At 38.1% G+C, this 20,732-nt stretch overlaps 1 protein-coding gene across 1 annotated transcript in view; it reads left to right on the top strand.

Annotated features, from left to right (window-relative positions):
* The first annotated feature begins 281 nt into the window (after positions 1-281).
* LOC135077251 (uncharacterized) overlaps positions 282-20,732 on the top strand; it is a 62,956-nt gene continuing 42,505 nt past the window's right edge. The window contains exons 1-2 of the mRNA XM_063971789.1: positions 282-568; positions 1,495-1,698. Of these exons, the coding sequence (XP_063827859.1) occupies positions 506-568; positions 1,495-1,698 (267 nt within the window). The 5' untranslated portion in view covers positions 282-505. The remainder of the gene's footprint in view (positions 569-1,494; positions 1,699-20,732) is intronic.

The following is a 20,732-nucleotide window of genomic DNA, read 5'->3' as shown; positions in this document are numbered from 1 at the left end:
TTAGTTACCTATTTAGATCCTAGTATGTAAAGCATATTTACATATTAATATTTTTAAGTTAAGTAAAAAAGTAACTTAAATGGTAGCGTAGAAACTACCTACCCGAGTCCATTGTAAGTTATAAGAATGTAAGTAACGTTACCTAAGTACTTCATAATAAAAAAATTGGGCAGGGCAAGAAGGAAAATTCAAAATTTCTTTAATTCATCCGATCGAAGTGACTCTTTTATCACCAACGGTGCATTTTTCGGCTCAAATACCTACTCATGCGCATCGGCTGGACAGTGAACGGTCGGTCACGGCCAAGGCCGAAGCCGCGAGACTTACATTTCGGACCCAACAAATCATTAAAATTACCTCTCACCGCACAATACACCGGGAAGTAAGTGTGTGAGTGAAGTACAGTAACAATTCTCTCCTAATTCGTATAAAAGTCGTGTTCAGTGTCATATAAAGCGATTGATAATTGAGTTCTTTGAAAATTTCGTCGGCCAGTGAAAGCAAAATGTTGAACTCCGTGCTGCGAGAGATCGTCGCTAAAGCATCTGTCGAATCGAAACAACACACGGTTAGTAGCAAGTTTAAACATACTGAGGTTTAGTACCTAAATGGACCTGTAAATTGTAGAATTTATGATATTTCAGTGAATAATTAGGTCAAAAATATAAACACAATGTTTAACCGGTTTAAAAATGTCGAACTCTACGCGCCCTAAGAAACATAGTAGTACTTAGCTCTAAGTTTCAAACGTAAATTTTTGTTACTTTCTAGATGTTACAATATCATTTTCATTTATAAATCTCCGTATTATCTCAAGTATTAGTCTGCATGTGCATCCAACTTTCATCGTAAGTTTCAGGTTCATGCATGGGGTTCATGCTTAAAATCTAAGGGTTCATGATAATGTCTATTTACAGAGCTAGTTCCATCATAAAAAAAATAAAAATATTTTACGATTGAAAAATGTTCAACGTAAGAATCATTTATAAAGAAAAGAATTAAAACCGTTGTTTAATAGTTGTTTTATGTACTTTAGAAATATATTTAAGACAAAAAAATGATATACTTTAAAATAATTTGAAATATTTTAGTGGCTTCGTAAACGTTTCAATGATCAACAGCGCCCTCTTCCAGACAACTGCGAAACTATCTTTGACGTTTGTCAAACCAACCAACAAAACAATGTTTTGGGTTTTTTCAGTTTTTAGCCATAAAATTAAAAAATACTAATCTTTTAATAGTAAAAATAAAAAAATCCTTTTACCAGTGCCTAAAATAGTGAGCTAGATCGCAGATTTTTAGTATATATCTCTAGCAAAACTGAAATGTAAGCCTTAGTAATTGGTTTTTCCATACTCATAATTAACATTGAAAGATTAGACATAAATGCTTGCTTTCATTAGAATTCTGTATAGTTTCCTTGTAATACTACTTATGCCTTTGCATTCAAGTAACTTTTGTGACAGAACTGACCTGTATTGTTATTATACAAAGGACGCTCAACCATACTGTTCAAGAGGAGAGTTTGATGATGTCACAATAGCTGGGGATGCTTGGAAAGGCCCTGTAAAGAAGCATTTTGAACAGAACAAAGCCATGGCTTCAAACGGACTAATTAGGCCTAGAAGTGCACTTGCTCGAGCGTTCATTGAGAAGCAGCAGAATGATAGAACCCTTCAAGAATTTGATAAAAACGAGGTAAGATTTCAATTAAATTGTAACACTCATGACAAGTACCTTATCATTTAGAGTAAGTGACTGTTGTAAAGACAGCTTTGTTGCGTTTAGACTTATCAGTATCGCAGTATTGAAACAAATTATAATGAATTCTGTAATCCCAACCTAGATTTACTCTCATTAGTATTCTCAAAGAATAATCTTGGGATGAATATCAATCTTGGGATGAACAGCAATCTATACCAAATTAACTAGCATAAATTCTTTACTGCTTGCTTTAAATCATTACTCGAGAGTTTGCTAAGAGCAATATTTTATCCCGAGATCTTAATAATATTACATAATCCCAATAAGAATATGTTGTGAATAAAATATCCTGCGCACCTGACTGCTTCCGTCATGGCCAAAATCGATCGGATGGATCATCATCATCACGTTGTAAGCAGTTATTATAGGTTGTGAGTACTCCTATTAGTAATCCTATGTTAAATCAAACGATGTATTTTAAAATTATTTAGTTTTCATAAAATAATCAGTCACTAATGAGAGATGTTAATCGCAACAAACTCAGTAAAAAACTTAGTTCTTGAATCCAAACAAAATTCAACTGATTGCTGTAGTAAACATTGATTTCTTAAATGACAACATTTTAAGTCTTCTTTGAAAACAAAAAAAAATACTTAGAAGTTCTAATAAAATAAATTAATCTTTTTCTATTAATGCCCACATTTGTAAAAATTATTCATGAAGTTATAGTATATGAGCATGTTTTGGAGAAAAATTGCTTGCTACTCTGCTTGAAACCATCATAATTAATAGGTTGTTTAGTTGTTTCAGGATTTTATGTTCCTTTACTTTTACTATCAACTCATTATTATAAATATTATTTATAAATTAGTTAGGTATTAGTTTTATTGATAATCATCAATTGCACTCTAGTTAATTCCTGCTGAATGCTGATTCTCTAATGAAACTTTGATACTATGTTGAATGAAATCTAGGCTTATGTTACTGAGAGACTTAGGACCTACAGCTCTTCACCTCACCACTGCACCCTACCATATTGTTATAAGCTCTATGGAGTTTCTTGTTTCTTAATGAGATAATGTTTATTTCCATTTGTTTTTACTTTATGTTTTTTTTTGTCTTATCATCACATTGTTTCTTTCTCTAGGATAATTCACCAATTAACTATTAAAAGTTCATACTTTTATTCCCCTTCATACAAGTAATTAATTACCCATTACTATGACTCTACATGTAACTAGTTAGTACCTACATAACATCAAGTTTCCCGATATATTGCAAACCAATTTCGGCCTAAACGACGCGAACGGTTGCGCCATTATCCTCCGCGCCATCATTAATATTTCCATACAACATGCGTTAAAAGCCCCTATTGTTTCGTCAAATCAAAGCCGAACGATAACGAGCCGGCGTTTGTTGCTGGGCGTCGTTTGATTGCTGGATCCAATTTTGTTCCCCGGGACAATTCGCCCAATCTACGAGTCACCCAGTCACTCCGGGGTTTTTCTCTAGGCGCACACGCAATCGCCGCTCACGTGTGCTACTGCCTACGTAACGAGGATATATTTGCGTATGAAGAACACGAAATACCTCTGAATTGTGGAGGGAATAAGACATTCAACCCGCTCCCCCACAAACACCCCGCCCCCCCGCGACCCTTTTAACTTTCATCTCTGTCGAGTGCTCGGTCCACATACTTTTGTTCTATTTGATCAATGTTATTAAAATGTCGCGAGCTTGCAGGATTACAAATATCTGACTATCGTATAAGCTACAAATTAAACACTGGTTCCTTGAAGCATCCAGTACCTACCTAAGTATATTATACGGTTCCATACGTAATAAATACAGAACGTATCTTTCATTTTATATGAGGAAAACATTAAATAGTTTAAATAGTACCTAAGCTACAGTTTTGCTGCATGTGTGTGATGCATCTTGTAGTAGAGCATGCTACAAATCTGGTCTGGATACCTAGAGATCAAGTTACCGCGAAAATTCCATAAATAAATACTCTAATTATTAATTATATAAATTAATTCCACTATCCTTAATAGACTGTTCCCGAATATCGTAGAATAAACTTTTTCTTGAAGCAATCACGTCCCAATGCGCGACTCTTTGGTAAACCGAAACTACGAGGGCAGCAGGAGGACAGGACTAATTAAATTAAATAATTTTGAAACTTATGACAATAATTTCTGCGTACATCAAATGATCAAAGGAAACTTACTTAACTAACTAGGAAGGAATAATTTCCAAGTCTCACCCACATCCCATCCACATCATATCATATTATTTATTAAACCAGAAATATTCGTGTTTTGTAATTAACTATCTTAAATATAATATTATCTGTTTTGTTTTCGTTTCGTGTTCTCGAAGGCAGCTCCTATATTTATTTTTTATTTTTCTTCCATGAAGTTTTATAAAGTTTACGGGGGAGAATCTATGCAATTAGATGTTTTCTTCGTTTTCTCTTTGTTTTACGAAAATTGATTTAACCACGCAATATCATTAGTAATTTTAACGTTAAGATCAAATTGTTGGTCTACCTAGTCGTAAGTTCGAGTCCTGCACCCCTTGTAGAACTCGAACAGGTCTGTTGTTCAAAATCAAATTCAAATTATTTATTTGTAATAAATAGGGTTTACAAAAATTGTTTTTCAATAGTAGGACACCCAGGACTGTTAGTTTGCGTTTTGTATATTTGGTCTATATGATGGTGTTATAAGTCGATACATTCTGGAATTTAGTATTTAATGGTGCCATAACCGGTATATCTCGCTACGCCTGTACTTTATTAGATGCAAAAATAACCGCTGGACAGTTGCGTTACAAATTGCGTTTGATTGCGGCACATTGTCACTGCGCGCGCGTATCTTCGCAGCCGACCGTCACACGATCCTCGCGAACGTCCGTAATCACTGCTATCCATTCTGTTAAAACCACCCGAGGATAAATTAGTTAAGTAGACGCTTCCGTTAATCGTCGGTGCGGCCGGCCCGGTCGCTCGCTCTAAATGGATTAATTTATACTTATGAACGGGGACATTTTCGGTGTCACGCGAGGATGGGGTGATTGTGTTGTGATTGCTTGCGCTTCCTATGAAGGCATCCTTTATTAAACGATTCGGCCTCGCCTCGTTCGACTCACTGTTGTCATTAAACGACGGTTTACACTTCGCCCTGGTCGGAATCTAAAGTTAATGGTGTGTTTTATGATCTTCTTAGCGTATGGTATGGGCGTAACATTTAATTTGATGCTTGTTTATGTTCACGTAATGAATACTTAATTACGCATCTTCTAGCAGTAAAAGTTATGGGCTCAATTTTAATATGGGAATATAAATTTACTAAATAGGTAACTTAGGTGTGAATAGACGTTGCTACAGGTGTTTCTACACTTGCGAGCAAAAGTATGGAATCACTTACATGAAGTTGTTTCCACGCGATCTTCTGTACTAACGAATTTGTCAGTAACAAAAAAAGTGGCACCATTTTAAAGATTGAACTTTTAACTTTAAATTGATACCAAATTCATTTAAATCACACCGGTATTTAAAAAGATATCCCGGCTGATGTGAAGAAGTAAGGAAAAAGACATGTTTCAACTGTTTGATACGTCGCGAGTTGCGGCCTATTTACCCCCTATAAAAGCACGTGTTTTCGGATTTTTGCTTTCACACGTTAATCCATACACATCTCCGCTTCTTTTGACACTTTACCTGGGATTCTACACCTTCAGAAGCAGCACAAATCGTTGCACTATTGCAAGAAGGGCTCAGCCAGCAGGCTGTCGCACGTCAGCTTCACATAGGACAGTCCTGGGTTTCGAAAGTTTTAAGACGCTTTTGGGAGACTGGTAGCTTTATCCCGAGACCAAGTTCTGAACAGCGCCGGTGCACATCGCAGAGGGATGACCGTTTTTTCATGTCAACCTCTCTATGAAATCGTCATTTGACTGGTATCGACGTCCAGCAAGAGCTCAGAAATGTTCGTAGGATAGCTGTTAGCAAGTGGACAGTTCGTCTAAGATATTAAGCAATATAATTTGACTCCAAAAAGGCCTGCCACAGGCTCGACAGGACGGCAGGTCACCGATAAGCACGTTTTCAATTTGCTCGAACACATCTCGATGGGAAGTCGAGCAATAGCCACTGTTTCAGCGAACCAGCACTGCACAAATCGCTCTCCAGGCCGCCTATGGACCCGACCTCTTCGACTGCTGCACTGCAAACACAGTCTGAATTCATCGGAGAACAAAACTCGCCTCCATTACTCGCCTTCCCATCAAAATAAGTGCGAGCTAATTGAAATCGTGCTTGTCGGTAACCTGCCGTCAGTTTCCAGCCTGAGGCAGGCTTTTTGGAGTCAAATTCTATTGCTTAATATCTTAGACGAACTGTCCACTTGCTAACAGCTATCCTACGAACATTTCTGAGCTCTTGCTGGGCGTCGATACCAGTCAAATGACGATTTCATAGAGAGGTTGACATGAAAAAACGGTCATCCCTCTGCTATGTGCACCGGCGCTGTTCAGAACTTGGTCTCGGGATAAAGCTACCAGTCTCCCAAAAGCGTCTTAAAACTTTCGAAACCCAGGACTGGCCTATGTGAAGCTGACGTGCGACAGCCTGCTGGCTGAGCCCTTCTTGCAATAGTGCAACGATTTGTGCTGCTTCTGAAGGTGTAGAATCCCAGGTAAAGTGTCAAAAGAAGCGGAGATGTGTATGGATTAACGTGTGAAAGCAAAAATCCGAAAACACGTGCTTTTATAGGGGGTAAATAGGCCGCAACTCGCGACGTATCAAACAGTTGAAACATGTCTTTTTCCTTACTTCTTCACATCAGCCGGGATATCTTTTTAAATACCGGTGTGATTTAAATGAATTTGGTATCAATTTAAAGTTAAAAGTTCAATCTTTAAAATGGTGCCACTTTTTTTGTTACTAACAAATTCGTTAGTACAGAAGATCGCGTGGAAACAACTTCATGTAAGTGATTCCATACTTTTGCTCGCGAGTGTAGTATGCAGTCGCATGGCATATAGCTCGCGTTTGATAGGAGAGGTGATGTCCACGAGAGAGCTGAGCCACCTGAGTCGCGCCGGGCGCATCGCTCACTGCAATCTGTACATTATTTCTCCATTGTTCGCGTAACGAGCCCCCACCCTCCCGGAGCACCTCGTCACTCCTCGCCTCCCAGTTCCCACACCCCGCCTCGAGGCGGTGGGACCTCGCTCGCGCCTTTCTTTTATCATTCCTCTCTTTATTTCCGAATGCAAATAATCCTCCACACGTGTGAGAACCGAAACCATTGTTCTCGCCTCCCACCCCCACCGGGGACCTTGGTGACGCAATCTTTTTCTTCAGCATTTAGGCAAATGTATGTAAGTACTTGTACTTACCTATGTACATACATCACGCGAGTTGCTAACAAAATCCATTATTTATACTTACGAAGATAACACGCTAGAGCTTTTAAGTAGGTACAGGAAGACTACTTTCTGCAAACTCCTCAGAACGTTGAAATTGGAATATGCTCTAGGTGTTGTTAATCTTATGTTACTTTACGAGAGGAAAATAAATCGTTTTCAATTTATATGGTCCCTAACGTCTCTAACGTCGTCATTTTCATCCCACGCTACAAGTAAGGATTCATTTCTCCCTTCTCACGATGTCTTGATTTTAAATTTCGCAATGCATTTTCAGTTAAATTTTGACTCCTCATCAAATAATAGTCCCCCGAAATCCGTATCGTCTTGAAAGTAATTTGGTGACATGATTGCGGTGTAGGCGACAACCGGCCTAGTTGCCGCGAGTGGAGGACAAACAGCTCGTTAGGCCTCCGGCTGGCGGAAGGGTGGAGCGCCGCGATTCCCAAGAAAAACGCTAAGTGGTAAATCAATACGTATTAGGCGCGATATCGGACCGACCGCCCGTCACACCATGATGGATGAACGCGCCCAAACTTTTCCGCGCCAACTCTAATAATGACAATATACAAATTGACGTCCGCGGCCGCTTCCGAAACGCGATAGTGGTGCCACTCACATTATGTAAACAAACAGCAAAAAACGCTTTCAATTTATGTAATAGAAATCTCAATTACGGATATGTTTTTTGTGTCTCATCTATCATGTGGCGTCTGCGGAAGGCTGCTCCCGCGTGAGTCAATCCTCGCGTCGAGTAATGCCGTCGCCTCCGTGACGTCTCACAAGGAGAGCGATATTGGAGTGGATCGACAGGCGGGAGTCACAGCGCCTCTACATATTGAAAGCTATTCGGAATTTGCAAATAAATACATACATGCACGCGAGTACCCGCCACGTCGCGCCACCAGGGCGCATCCCTGCCGCTTTTAAAATTGAAATCGTATTTGCCAATTCTCTGATGATATAGTTTCTTTCGTGCACGTACTTAAACCTTCTACATTATATTTATTATAATTTTTGTGTTATCAAACTTTACGGAGGTCTCCTTGTCACGAAATGTCGATTTAATATACCTAACATCTCGATTGACGGATTTTATGATTCAGTGAACCGATTTGTAAGAGATGTTAAACTATAAGAACTCTGGCAACACTACATGTCACCTGAACTTTCAATAATGTTGTCACTAAGCTCTTTTGCCTCTAATTTGGAAAGCCGTAAAGGTAAATTGGCAATGTTCCTCATTGCCGCGATACTCGCTAGCTAACACACAAAAGCCATTTGCGACGCACCCACTTGGGACTCGCTCTGATAGTGATACAGTGTACATTTGCACCTATCTTTACACGTGTCGTACATCACGACCTGCCCCCGCACGAGCACAACTACCTTATAAGATATTAGATAACATTTCGTCGGTATTTGATTTTAAACTGAACCTCACCACGTCTACAATGTAGGGTTTTATTATAGACATCAAAGCTGGATAAAGATCGGCAAGATTGGATTAATTCTTGTAATGTCGAAGATAGTTGATATCTCTTTCTTAGTTAATAATGAAAACGAAATTGAAACGGCCTGGCATTCTTTGGGATCGTCGTCAAGGACGTCAACGCGTTATCGTTCGAGCTTTCGATTCGGATAATGTGACCTGCATTTGGCGAGACGTTTTAATGTGAACTACTTCCGCGTCGTATAGTCTTACATGAGATTAAACCGGGGGTAGTTGGAAGCATCCATGCTGGGGGGGTGTATTTATGTCACCTCGGGGACGCGAGCTCTCGCCCCTCCCCAATTATACCGCAGTAAAAGTCATAAAAAGACACCCGAAGTTTTTACACGAACCAAGAAGAGGCTCACGCGAAATTAAGAGGGGCGCCGAAATGTGAGATGAGCATGAATTTTTTATAAGCCCAGATGATGGTGCTCCGTTTATGATGTCTTATGGCGGATAATGCCGCGATGCACGCGTTCTTTGTTTGTTCGTCTGAATCATTGATGAGCCCGACTTTATTGCACTCAGCCGCAAGGTATCAAATAATTAATTACCCTCCCTACCTGTAATGGAACCGACTTTTGTGGCCGCTCCGTAATATACGAGCGCGTTCGCGTCCGACGGTATTTCCTCCACGTCATAATTTCCTCAAATGTCTCCTAACTAGACAGATATGTCTGTTTGTTGCGCGATTAACTGGCACTTGCAAAACAACAACCACGCACTTCATCACAATAGGCAACCGGTTAAAATTATGTGGGGTATTATAATAATGTCATAATTTTCGACGAAGTTGAAATACTAATGAGAAAGTCCGCTTGAATAGGTTTCGAAAGAAACTTTGCACGTTAAAAGGTCCTCGCAATATTTTTCAGTTGATTATTTAGTTTTATAGGCACTTTGTTTATTGCGTCTTGTTGTTTTTCACGACTTTCAAACGACATTAATGGAACTTTTATTGGTAAAGAAGGACTCTTAAATATAAACGAATATACAGGTCGATTTATTGCGGAGGAATATTTCAGGCGGCCATTACGACATGCTTATTGAACTATGCTATGGCCAGTGCATGGAATAACTTGAAGATTATGACACTATTTAAAGCAAAAGCATAAAGTTTCAATTGAATTCGGTCTGTTATGGACCTCGAGAAGTTACTTGTGATTTTGTTTTAACTTTTTACTTTAAGTTACTTGCATTCGGACAAAGAAACAATAATGGACACACTGTATGAGTTGACTTTTTCAATTTTGTGGAGTTACGTAGGCTATAAACAAAAGTTTTATTTAACGCGATTTATGTCCTCGAAAGCAGGTCGAAAACGACCTGAGACCTGGTTAAGGCAAACAGCGATTTTCGTTTTGTTCACGCTTGTATGAAACAATACATTCTCACGTTTAATTTCTTTCGGGCCTTACAATTGATTCTTTTACGAGTGTGTTTATTGAGCACACTCGAAATACGATAGTGCCATTTGCGATTTTCGCTATAACACAAGGTTCGTAATAACGTAGTAGTAGTTCCAATATTATTTTGTATGGTTATAAAATGTCGACACTTTTAAACGGTTCATCAATTGTTTTGTAATTGAAATTTTGTAGTTTCATTGTAAGTTAATGAAGTCTGCTGTAAATATGCTTTTATTCGTTTACCTTCATTACTTTTCATAAAATAAGTATTCATCAAGGATTAACATTTTATTATGAAAAGACGCTCTATTATAAATGAGATACTCAACCAATCGCACGGTCTAATCTATGCTGGAATAGAATCGAATTTTCAGCGTCTTTTTGAGTGAGATACAGACAGGCCTTAATGTCCTATTAAAAGTTTTCCTAAGGCGCCATAAAAATCTAGCACAGAAGGTGGTGTAATGTGTTCGATGCACCCACCGTCTCTAGATAGAGAGCCCGCCTGAACAGAACCGATGTTTAATTCATGCGATGAAAACACTTATATTAACGCGTTCAGTACCTTTGTATCGCTATGCCACGCTTTTACAGCTAAGTATTTTTATGTACATAAAAGTGGATTAAAAATTAAAATGAGTTAGTAATGAAGTAGGGTTTATATATAGTAGATATATCATGATTATGCCATTTCGAATGGACGTTTCCACTTTGAGTGCCTATATTTCACGTATGTTTCATTTGACACGATCAAATAGAAATTACATTTAACCCTTGTACGATCGTGTATTTTATGATCAATTCCGCGAGATTACCAGTTAATTCGAAGTTAATGTCGTTACGTGTCGCGTTGCTAGAGACGCACGGTAGAGCGGCGGAGAATAATTTCCCGATATCAGGCATCGGAGGCGCATAAAGTCATCTCTCATGCGGACACGTCGTAAAGTTGCGACGGAACGGAGGTGTCACGCAGCCGCGCCCGATTGGGTCCGCCGCGTGCGTGCCTAGCCGGCCTCCGGTCGCAGCTAATATGATTATGACAGCGCTACGTGCCAACCCAGCTCCGGGAATCCTCGCACAAATATTCATTAATCTTTCACGGTCCGACGTCCGCCGCGATGGAGATTTAATCAGATTAAGGATCATCTTTTTTGCGGGAAAAGTCATGCCCTTTTGTTGCTAGTCGGCCGTCGCTCGCACTTTTGTGCTGAATTTATGACGGCCGATGTTTGCTCTGAATGTAAATTCCGAGGGTAATTCGGTTCGGTTTTATGTTTTTTCTTGGGCTGGCTGATTGCGCCGGTAATGGCTGCGAGCACGTGTGCGCCGGCGCCTCGGAGGCTGCGCCGCTCGCCGCGCCGTCTGCTCCGCGCGCTCCGGCCGATGCGCTCTACGATCTCTATTCCGATTACTGCGCCTCGACCAGTTCCAACGCCGCGCTTCTATCTACTCAAGTTACAAAACCAAAACTCAATCAAACATTTCGTTAACACACGAGTAGATCGACACGAATTGATTGGTGTTAAGAAGTTTGTATAATAAATGTTCAATTCATAAATAAACCGTCGAAGAACTTCTAAAAAATGTTAACACTTAAATGGGCACGCGGCGAGCAGTCCGTTTGATTCGTAGATAGGGCGCGGGAGGCCGAATAAAAAGTAGAATTAAGCGCGGCGAAACGCGCGTAAAATTATTTTACCATTGTATGCAAATCGACGCCGCCGTGATTATTTTATTTCCTAAGAGGCTCGGGATATAAATCCCGATTAAAAATAAACCAATCCGCAGACTTATCTTAGTTGACATTTAGAAGCGGTGACGACGATTGCGTTTGCCATAATAAAGTCCTTAGAAATCCAGGTGAGTTTAGAGAAAATCGTAAACACCTCAACCCGGTCAGACAAACAAGAAATGTATGAATGAGTAAATAAATACACCGAAAGTTGACAACTGCGAGCTTGGAGGACGTTTACAGACGACAAAAAGCCGTACGTGCTTGCCGAATGTGGAAATAAAATACCTGTGCTGTTTTTGATGAATTCCGTACTGACAGCCTCATGTCAGCTATATTCCCCCAGATGATAATAATGCTCAGTTGATTTGAAATCTACTAAAACTCGTAAAATATACAAAACGTTATTACATTATCAAGTCGGTAGGGGACGATACCCTAGCAACCTGTGAGAGAGATATGAAAAAGCCTGTTTTCACTATCTTGTCACTTTACATCTCATACATACTCGTGGAAACCCATGCTTCTTTAACTTCTTAGATTATCTGGAAATGCAAGTAGAAGGTACTAAAATAAATTATGTACACCCTTATTGAAATCTCGACCTATCTCACTCACATAATTAAAGCAGGTGGACATCTTGAATCTCATCTGTCCAGGATGGAGGGCAAAGCAAATGTGCGAAAAAAAAATTTTGAAGTGTCAAACAATGAATGAGCTTATGACTATCATAACATTCTCGACACCCGCCCGGGACCCGCCATCTTGGATATAAACGCATAACTCATTTATTAAAAGGAAACGCGTCGGCCGCGCGACTCTAATGAAAGTTGGCGCAGCAAAAACGCAGTGGCGGCCGGAATGTGTCGCCGCGCGCTCCGAAACGCGTACAGGCTATAAAAATACTTCGGCCCGACGCGCCTCTCCCCCACGCCATTTCTTTTTCAATCAATTCAATCAACGGACGCCGTCCGATTGGCTTTTGACGGACGAATTTTGAGGATACCCAAATAATTTATGGCCGGGCCGAGGTGAAAACGACGTTTTGCCTCCAAAATTTCGATGCGACACCTTTTTGTTGATCCTTCTTGTGAGTCAGGTTCACGATACATAATTCCCTAATTAAGAAACTGCAGGTCTTGATTATTATCATATTAATTATGCCTAAAATATTTGCAGTCTCAACATAGGATTCTTCCAAAAAATATCTCTTTCCATCATGATAATGAGGTAAATAGCTCAAACAGTCTAGATTAAAGAGTCACAAACCCAGAGTTCGAACGCTCCTTTGTAAGCCTTGAAGCATTTCAACAATACTATTGTTGTAACACAAAAGATAGTATTATCAAAGCGCTAGAAACATTTAATAGCATGATTACTGTATTAGTTTTTCATTACTTTTCCTTGTCTACCCAAATTGGTTTTTCAATTCTCCATCCCAAAAACTACTTATAAGACTATCGTATTCTTTAACATTAAAATTTTATTTAAAAACACCTAAAACTTCAAGATTTATGTGATCTTTCTGATTGGCAATCCATTGCTGACAGAAGATCACTTACAATACCGAAATTGAAAGGCTTTAGTGCTTATTTATTGCTTTGTATATTTTCATTCATTGGTTATGTTTATTTCTTTATAAGATAAAATGTAGAGCAAGATATAGAGAAGGAAAGCCACATAGAGTTTCCAAATCTCTAACCAAGAATATTCTAATTCGTAACTTATTTCGTTTGTATTTAACATTATATTTGAGACAAAATTGTAAAGATAATTTCAATGAAAATATCAAAAAGTTAATCAAACAAAACCGACGAGACATTTCCCAAGGCGATTGTCTAGGAATCCTCAAAATAAGATAAAAACAGAAATAACTTGAATTTTTGAATTCATTAAAAAGAGTTGAGATTCCAAAGCAAAGGCTCTCGGCCCGGACAATGGGAGCGATGGGCGGACGTCCACGTGCCGTGAACCCGTTTAATTGCTGCTCGACGGTGAATACTCACAATGTCGATGTTTCCAGGGCTGCACTTGCTTATCGATATCGATATTCTACCTGTAACAAAACTTTTTATCTACTACCACTATTGACAATATTGCTCGATTTTCTTATGTCTATGATACACTTATGCGTTGTTTGAGGCCAACGAAAACCATGCACTTTGTTCATTACACCGGTCAACAAAAAAAAAAATTTTTTTTTGCGCATGGATTTTACTTATTATATTCTGATTATATAAGTAAATTTATATAAAAAAGTGCGATTACAAATCGAAAATATTTGCTTTTTAAGAAGTTATAGCGATTTGAATTTTCCATCTTCATAGTAGAATGTCTCTAAAGATGCACGTCCCATTCTCATTGGGATATATTTATAAATAATTATGGGGGCTTATTCGCAAGAACAAGGGGCACGCTTTCATCAAAATATAGTGAGATTTGAGAGACGACGTTACCAAGGCCAGTATACTGAAAGCATGATAGGGTTAGATTTTTATGCGAAAAATCTTCTATGGAACATGACAGGAAATTAGAACTTTTCATTTTTAATAAATATTTGGACTCTATTTTAAATCTTCTCTTGTGAGAATGAATCTTAAATGGATGTTTGGTATGTTTTAATAATTAGAAAGAACGAAAGAAAGAAAGAAAAAAATATATTTGGCAACATATTGAATCATCTCTATGTTCATGTTTCATACATTCATTGATATGAATTTTTCTATTTTTTACACATAAAAGCAAATTCAGAACAATTTTTTGTTGTTATTCTTAATTCTAGGTCATAAAGCAATAAAAATAAGCTATACATAACCCGTGCGCAAAAATGCTGTAGACAGTTGTTATTTGACTGACAAGGACCACTAAATACCACCAAAAGTTTTTAACATACTTACAAGCATAAACAAAATTAAGTTATGTCACAGAATTCTAACCGAAATAACCTACTTTTAGGGAAACACATCTTCATATTTGTATACAAAACATTGACCCATTTACTGTTTTCATTTTACCGTTTCGTCTAACTGGACGTTCTTGAAGATTTGTTTATTTTATCTTACTTAGTAATTTTATTACATTTTTCTCACCATGTTGTTCGTTATTATCTTCAAAATTATATTGCTTTTTGCGATATTACACATCATACTAAATCATCCATCAACACCTGGAGGAACGTTAAAAGCCCAAATTTTACAACGCTAACCCTTCGAACCTTCACGAATGAGATCACAACAGAAGTGACCCATAGTTAACCTGGAGTTAATTTAACCGCCCGCCGCTTGGGTGGTAAGCAGCCGAGGTACTGTCTGGGACGTAACGGCCGGTTTACGATCAAATCGGCCCAGTTGGTGCTTAATGTAAAACCAGTTTAAATACACTCGTAAATCTTTCGAACGCGTGCCCACGCTTTAGATGACGTTTTGTCTCATATACCACATTTGCATTCTTTCAGTGCAGCTGGCTGGAATTCTTGCCGCTGCGGTGCACGATTCAATTGTTTTTATCAAAACTCAAACGAGATTCGTGTTATTTCAAAAAAGTTTTTACGCCAATGTCGATAAAAATATTTTCAATTAAATTGTACAAAGAAAATAGTTGATCCAGACAAAAACGCAAAAGACGCAAGCAATTCCGTGAATGTCATTGAAATGTAAAAATCCGTAAACATTAACATTTCAAGGAGAGGCCAGCTCCATAAAACAATAGATTCAATCCTGAATGTTAATTTTATTGCCCAACAAACTGTTCGAACGAAATGATCTTTGATTAAAATTGTAGGCGGTGCATTCCCATGGCGCGGCGACGCGGAAATAATAGTGCAAATGAATGTGAATGGCGTTATGGCCGGGATCACGTCGAGCCATAAATCGCATCCCCCGATAGAACAATTAAAAGACGAGTTTAAAACAATTACGCAACAGTGGCCCTCGGGCGGCTCGTGATGCCATAGAGCAAGCAGCGGCCGACGCCGGTGCTCAGTGTGAATTCGCCATTAATGGCAACAAAAAGGAATGTTTAATTTACATTTCATAGAAAAAAGCAGCTATTCACTTCTTTCAAGTATTTAAACTAAAGGCTCCATCAAATGCATCAACATTACAAGAGATACTCTATCTACACATTTAATTTTATGCAAAGTATGCTTCTTAAATTACCAAATAAATCAATGCCCTTCACTTCAGCATTTTTCCTCATCATGTAATCCAGGATTATAATACCTAAGGAAGAGTACTTCCTTTAGACGGTGAAGGATACTTATAAGGATTTTATACCTCAATACTCTTTACGAGGTTATGTAGGCTCCTTCGTTTGGCCAATCTATTCCATTCATTAATATTCTTTGACCTAAAGTTGTACAAACGCACATACAACTGTTAATTTCTATAGATAGTTAATGCATATCTGATAGAATGCTTTATTGTTTAGTAGCTTTGCGGAGTGTTAATCGAAATCAATTGTTTTGCAGCAATAAGTCATGTGTTAGATATTAATTGAGGGTATTATTACAAGCACACTCGTATATCTCTGCCCGTGGCGGCTAATAAACTTTATGTGCCCAGTGTCGCACGAGAGACACTCGAATCAAATTAACCACGAAAAGCCACAGGCGAAATGAATCTCTATCAACAATGTAATCTTTCCACTATATCACAACGTAAGCCTTATGTTATGTTCTATGTTCAGAAGGAATCATAAAATTGTTAGCCACGTTATTATTGTAACGTTAACAAAAAAATAAATGAACATAATTTTTACGAAAACAATATGGATATTATTTCATTGTTAAAGTATTCACAATTACATTTAGCAGATTTCAAGTTCCATCTCGAAAATAATCCTCTTATACGTAATATCTCCGCAGACATTTATATGTAAATAACTTGTACATAAAGTTCACACTCGTACTGATCCTTTTATTGATATGCGCCAGTATACTTAGGCTCGAATGATGCCGATAGTATTTCAACGCGTCTAGAAACTTCTATGCAAGTTTTTAGCAGATATTTGGTCTAATCCAAACTAAATTCGATATAGGGCTTATAAAAAGGTTTTCTGATTCCAAAATATATGTGTATGTATATGTAAGCACTGGATGAATTACTTTCAAAAAGGCAAATAAATAACGAAATAAAAATATGTTTATTTATAAGATGTATTGAATGAGTAGATTACAAATTGCGCATGAAACCTTATTCTTACCTTTAAAAGTCTAAGGCCTGTCTGTATTTATATTACAGCTTTTCAAAGTTGTATGTTATTATAGTTATAAAATGGCAACGAATTAATGTAAACTCTACTTTAAATAGCGTTTGTACTCTACTTAATCGTAACTGTAAACTGAAGTGTAAATAAAAGAAATGCTATTGTATTTAAAGATATAAAGATTTGTTACATAACGAGCTATTTTAGTGCACATAAACGAAGTAGGTACACTAGATCAGCTATTCAGCTTATGCTTACCGTATCGTGAGCACTTCATTCGTCTGTACAAATAGCCCGCTCGTCTGCTGCAGAGTCCAGCCGATCTGCATCCCGGCTGATCCCATTTTAATGGAGCGCCCGGCAAACAAGCTCGGGAGCTTACCGGCAAATCTCACGGGAGCCACCCCGGCCCATGCGCCACTTAGCTCGGAACTATCTTTTATAGTTACCGCCAAGCCTTCTCCGTACGTGGCACTATACGCTGCGCTAACTCCCTTGGCGATTTGAATTACTGTGACTAAAAAGACACATATATGTAACTAAAATGCTTTTTTGTACGCTTAATTTATTGCGAATACTAAAGACGAAATAAACAAGTAATGTCACGACAAATTGCACGGCCCTACTTATCGAATGCGACCTATTCACAAGCGAAGAAAAGCGAATACAAAACGAAGCTGTACGCGCTGTCCGATGTCCACCATTTATTTCACACATTTAAATGGGAATTAATCTGGCATTATGCGGCGAGCCATTTCAATGTTAATGTTAATATTTCGCTGCGTATTAACAATATGCTCACACCAAGAGGTTTGATTCATTAGCTCGAGGCGAACGACCGACGGATAAAGGACCTGCATCCCTCCATTCGTTCCATGGATGCACCTCCGCTGACCTGCGCTAACGAGTCAACGGCACATAATGAACCCATTCAGACGCTATGACTGACCGAATGACATGAAACATTTACGGGGCTTAAATTAACGCTTACATTTATTTATCTTAAGAACGGGTTGTGCGAAAAACGGTAACCCACATAGACAATACATAAGAAACGACGCGGCCTCGATAACTCGACTGAATAAATCATTCTCGATTTGTCTTCCTTAAACAGGTAGATTTTTAAAATGAGGAAATTGTTATTCATGCAAATCCAACTTTACACGAGCTGAAAATGAATCCTAAACATGAGTCTCATAAATAATCGAAGCGGGTGCCTCTAGTCTACATGATCGAAAACAACATAAAACAACGCTTCTTGTGGTTCATCACAAATGTGTCTAGGGGTGTGTTAATCAGACAGAACCTATTGGCTTAGGTTGTAATTTCATTTTTCAAACATTGCTTAATCCCACGACCTACCCCGATTACGCACGAATGCGTGAATTTGATAAACATGCGTCAAACAAAACAGCACCCCGTACCAAAGCAAATGAACACCACTTCGTTTTATTGCTACTACGTTAGGTACTACATTTTTCTGTTACTACGTTACTGCATTACTGCATAATTAATAAAGCTATCCAAGCACCACTTCCCATTACACCTTTTGCCTAAACTAAATCCACACTCATTAAAAAACAAACAATTTTAATAAATAAAACTATTTTAAAACGATCACTCAAACGTCTCGTGATTTGGTCTATCAATCGTTAGACTACGTAGGTATTAAAGTAGGTATGATCAAAGAGCTTGACATTCAGAAATTTTCCACGATTTGTATTCTGTCTGGAGAATTCCCCTTGTCGGATCCCGTACTTCGGATGCAGGCTATTTTAAATGGAAAGACGGCGCATTGCATAATCACCAACGTGATTCGCTATCAGTATTCGGTACTAAATATTTATTTGCTCAGGTTTTTACGATACTTTTTATGCGATCCACCGTAAAAAATGTTCTAGATTTTGATTATTTTATACGGCGATACGTGTAGTCCAATTCGTTCGGCCGATTTATTCACATCGCGACCTCTTTTGCTAACAAACAAGTCGGAAAGAGCAGATTACAGTAGCATCATTATCATTTCAAAGTAATCTGTCTGTCTCAATTTTTCATGACGTCCTATCACAGAATAATAATAAGTACTACCAGGCCTGTTCATCTCCGCGAGTTTACATCGAAAACAAAACACGCACGATTGCCCCCTACAAGAGTACTATTCGACAAGGCCTCACATACGAGCGAACATTGACTCACGCACGCGTATTCTTGTGTATGATGGAAAAAAATAAAGAAAATGGTGTACTAAATACTGTGCAGTATTTAACTGCCTAAATAATAATAAAAACACAGAATGTACTTATTATTATTCTGTGGTACTACGTACAGAAGTTTTACTTCGCGAAGGTATTTAAAAAAATGTATGCTCAATGTCATTAACAATATGGTGTAATTTAGCTTGTCTCAAGAGTCAAGCAAGTTTGTCAGAAGTTTTGTTGACAAACGTCAGTGATCGGTACTGCGCCGAAGCTATAGGGCTGACTTCGGTAAAATGATGTGACGTGAGGTGCCAATCTGCAGAAAATGGCGGAGGAAATACATGATTTAGCATGAATGGACATGGCGCACAATTTTTGTTGAAGATGCCAAAAAAAACTACAAAAAATTAGAATGAATACTGTATTTTTACTTTTTTGATATCTTTAAAAATGACTGAAATATTCAAGCTCAAAGTGCGCTCTTCCGCTAGGAGCGTTTTTCCGCGCGGATTTAGAAAATGTGACGTAGTAACATGAAAAGCTGCATGTAAGATATTATCTGTGTGCAATGGTTAGAATGGTTAGTAGGGGAGCCGAAGCGGGGATTTCGGGACTTACTTAAGAGTGGCAGACTAACATACAAGGAAATACTTTGTACCTGGTTGATTACCTCTAAGTATGAATTTTTGATATAAAACGGCATTAGTTCTTATGCCTCTCACCCAAAAAATACATCAATTAAGCCCAAATTTGAGACCGCAGCCAAACTTTGAGTGACGATGGAAACTAGCCTAGATGGAGGTCACATGAAATTGAACTTCTGCTTCTTCATTGATAAAGACTTATCATTTACCATACCTTATCATTTTGTATTCCATTTTCAAGTCACTTTTTTTTCGCTCACTGTTTAAACAAAACGTGGGATTTTTTTAAATCTCAGGTCTTAAACGCACATCTGAACGACGTCTGGTTTTAATTTCTTCAGTTACTCCGTGACCATGGCGCTTGCAACAGTGCCGAAATATTGGAAACTCAAAACTAAGGTACATGGTAGCAATCCCGTCAGTAATATAATAGGAAAATGTCTTGAAAAATAAGTAAATCGTATATTACTTTATGTAACTTATTTTATTATGTATCATACTTATAACTAATCACTTCATTCAGAACTAGAAAACGATTCCAAGGATTCCACTTTTCTTCAATAGATCAAGATAAAGAGTTATTTATTATAAATTGCTCTTCCACCATTTCAATTATTCTATCTTACATCTTACTTAATGAAATCTTTTTAAATTTTATTTACATGGTCATAACATTTTCACCATTCCTCTGCACCAATTTGTGAGGTACACCTGAAACCCCCGATAAAGCAGCTATAATAAGAATAATATTTAAAAAAACCCTCCTTCTGACGCAGTTAGGTAATAAACTAAATGTATCCAATTTCACTCCAACTTACTGTCAACTCAACGACGCGCTTTAAAATCAAAGATTGACTTTGAATTATGCCTTATTTTACAATACACATTGAAAACAATATGACTTGCTTG

The sequence above is a fragment of the Ostrinia nubilalis genome, chromosome 13 (genome assembly GCF_963855985.1).
Source record: "Ostrinia nubilalis chromosome 13, ilOstNubi1.1, whole genome shotgun sequence".
Classification (NCBI taxonomy): Eukaryota; Metazoa; Arthropoda; class Insecta; order Lepidoptera; family Crambidae; genus Ostrinia; species Ostrinia nubilalis.
This window is presented reverse-complemented; position numbering and strand designations above follow the sequence as displayed.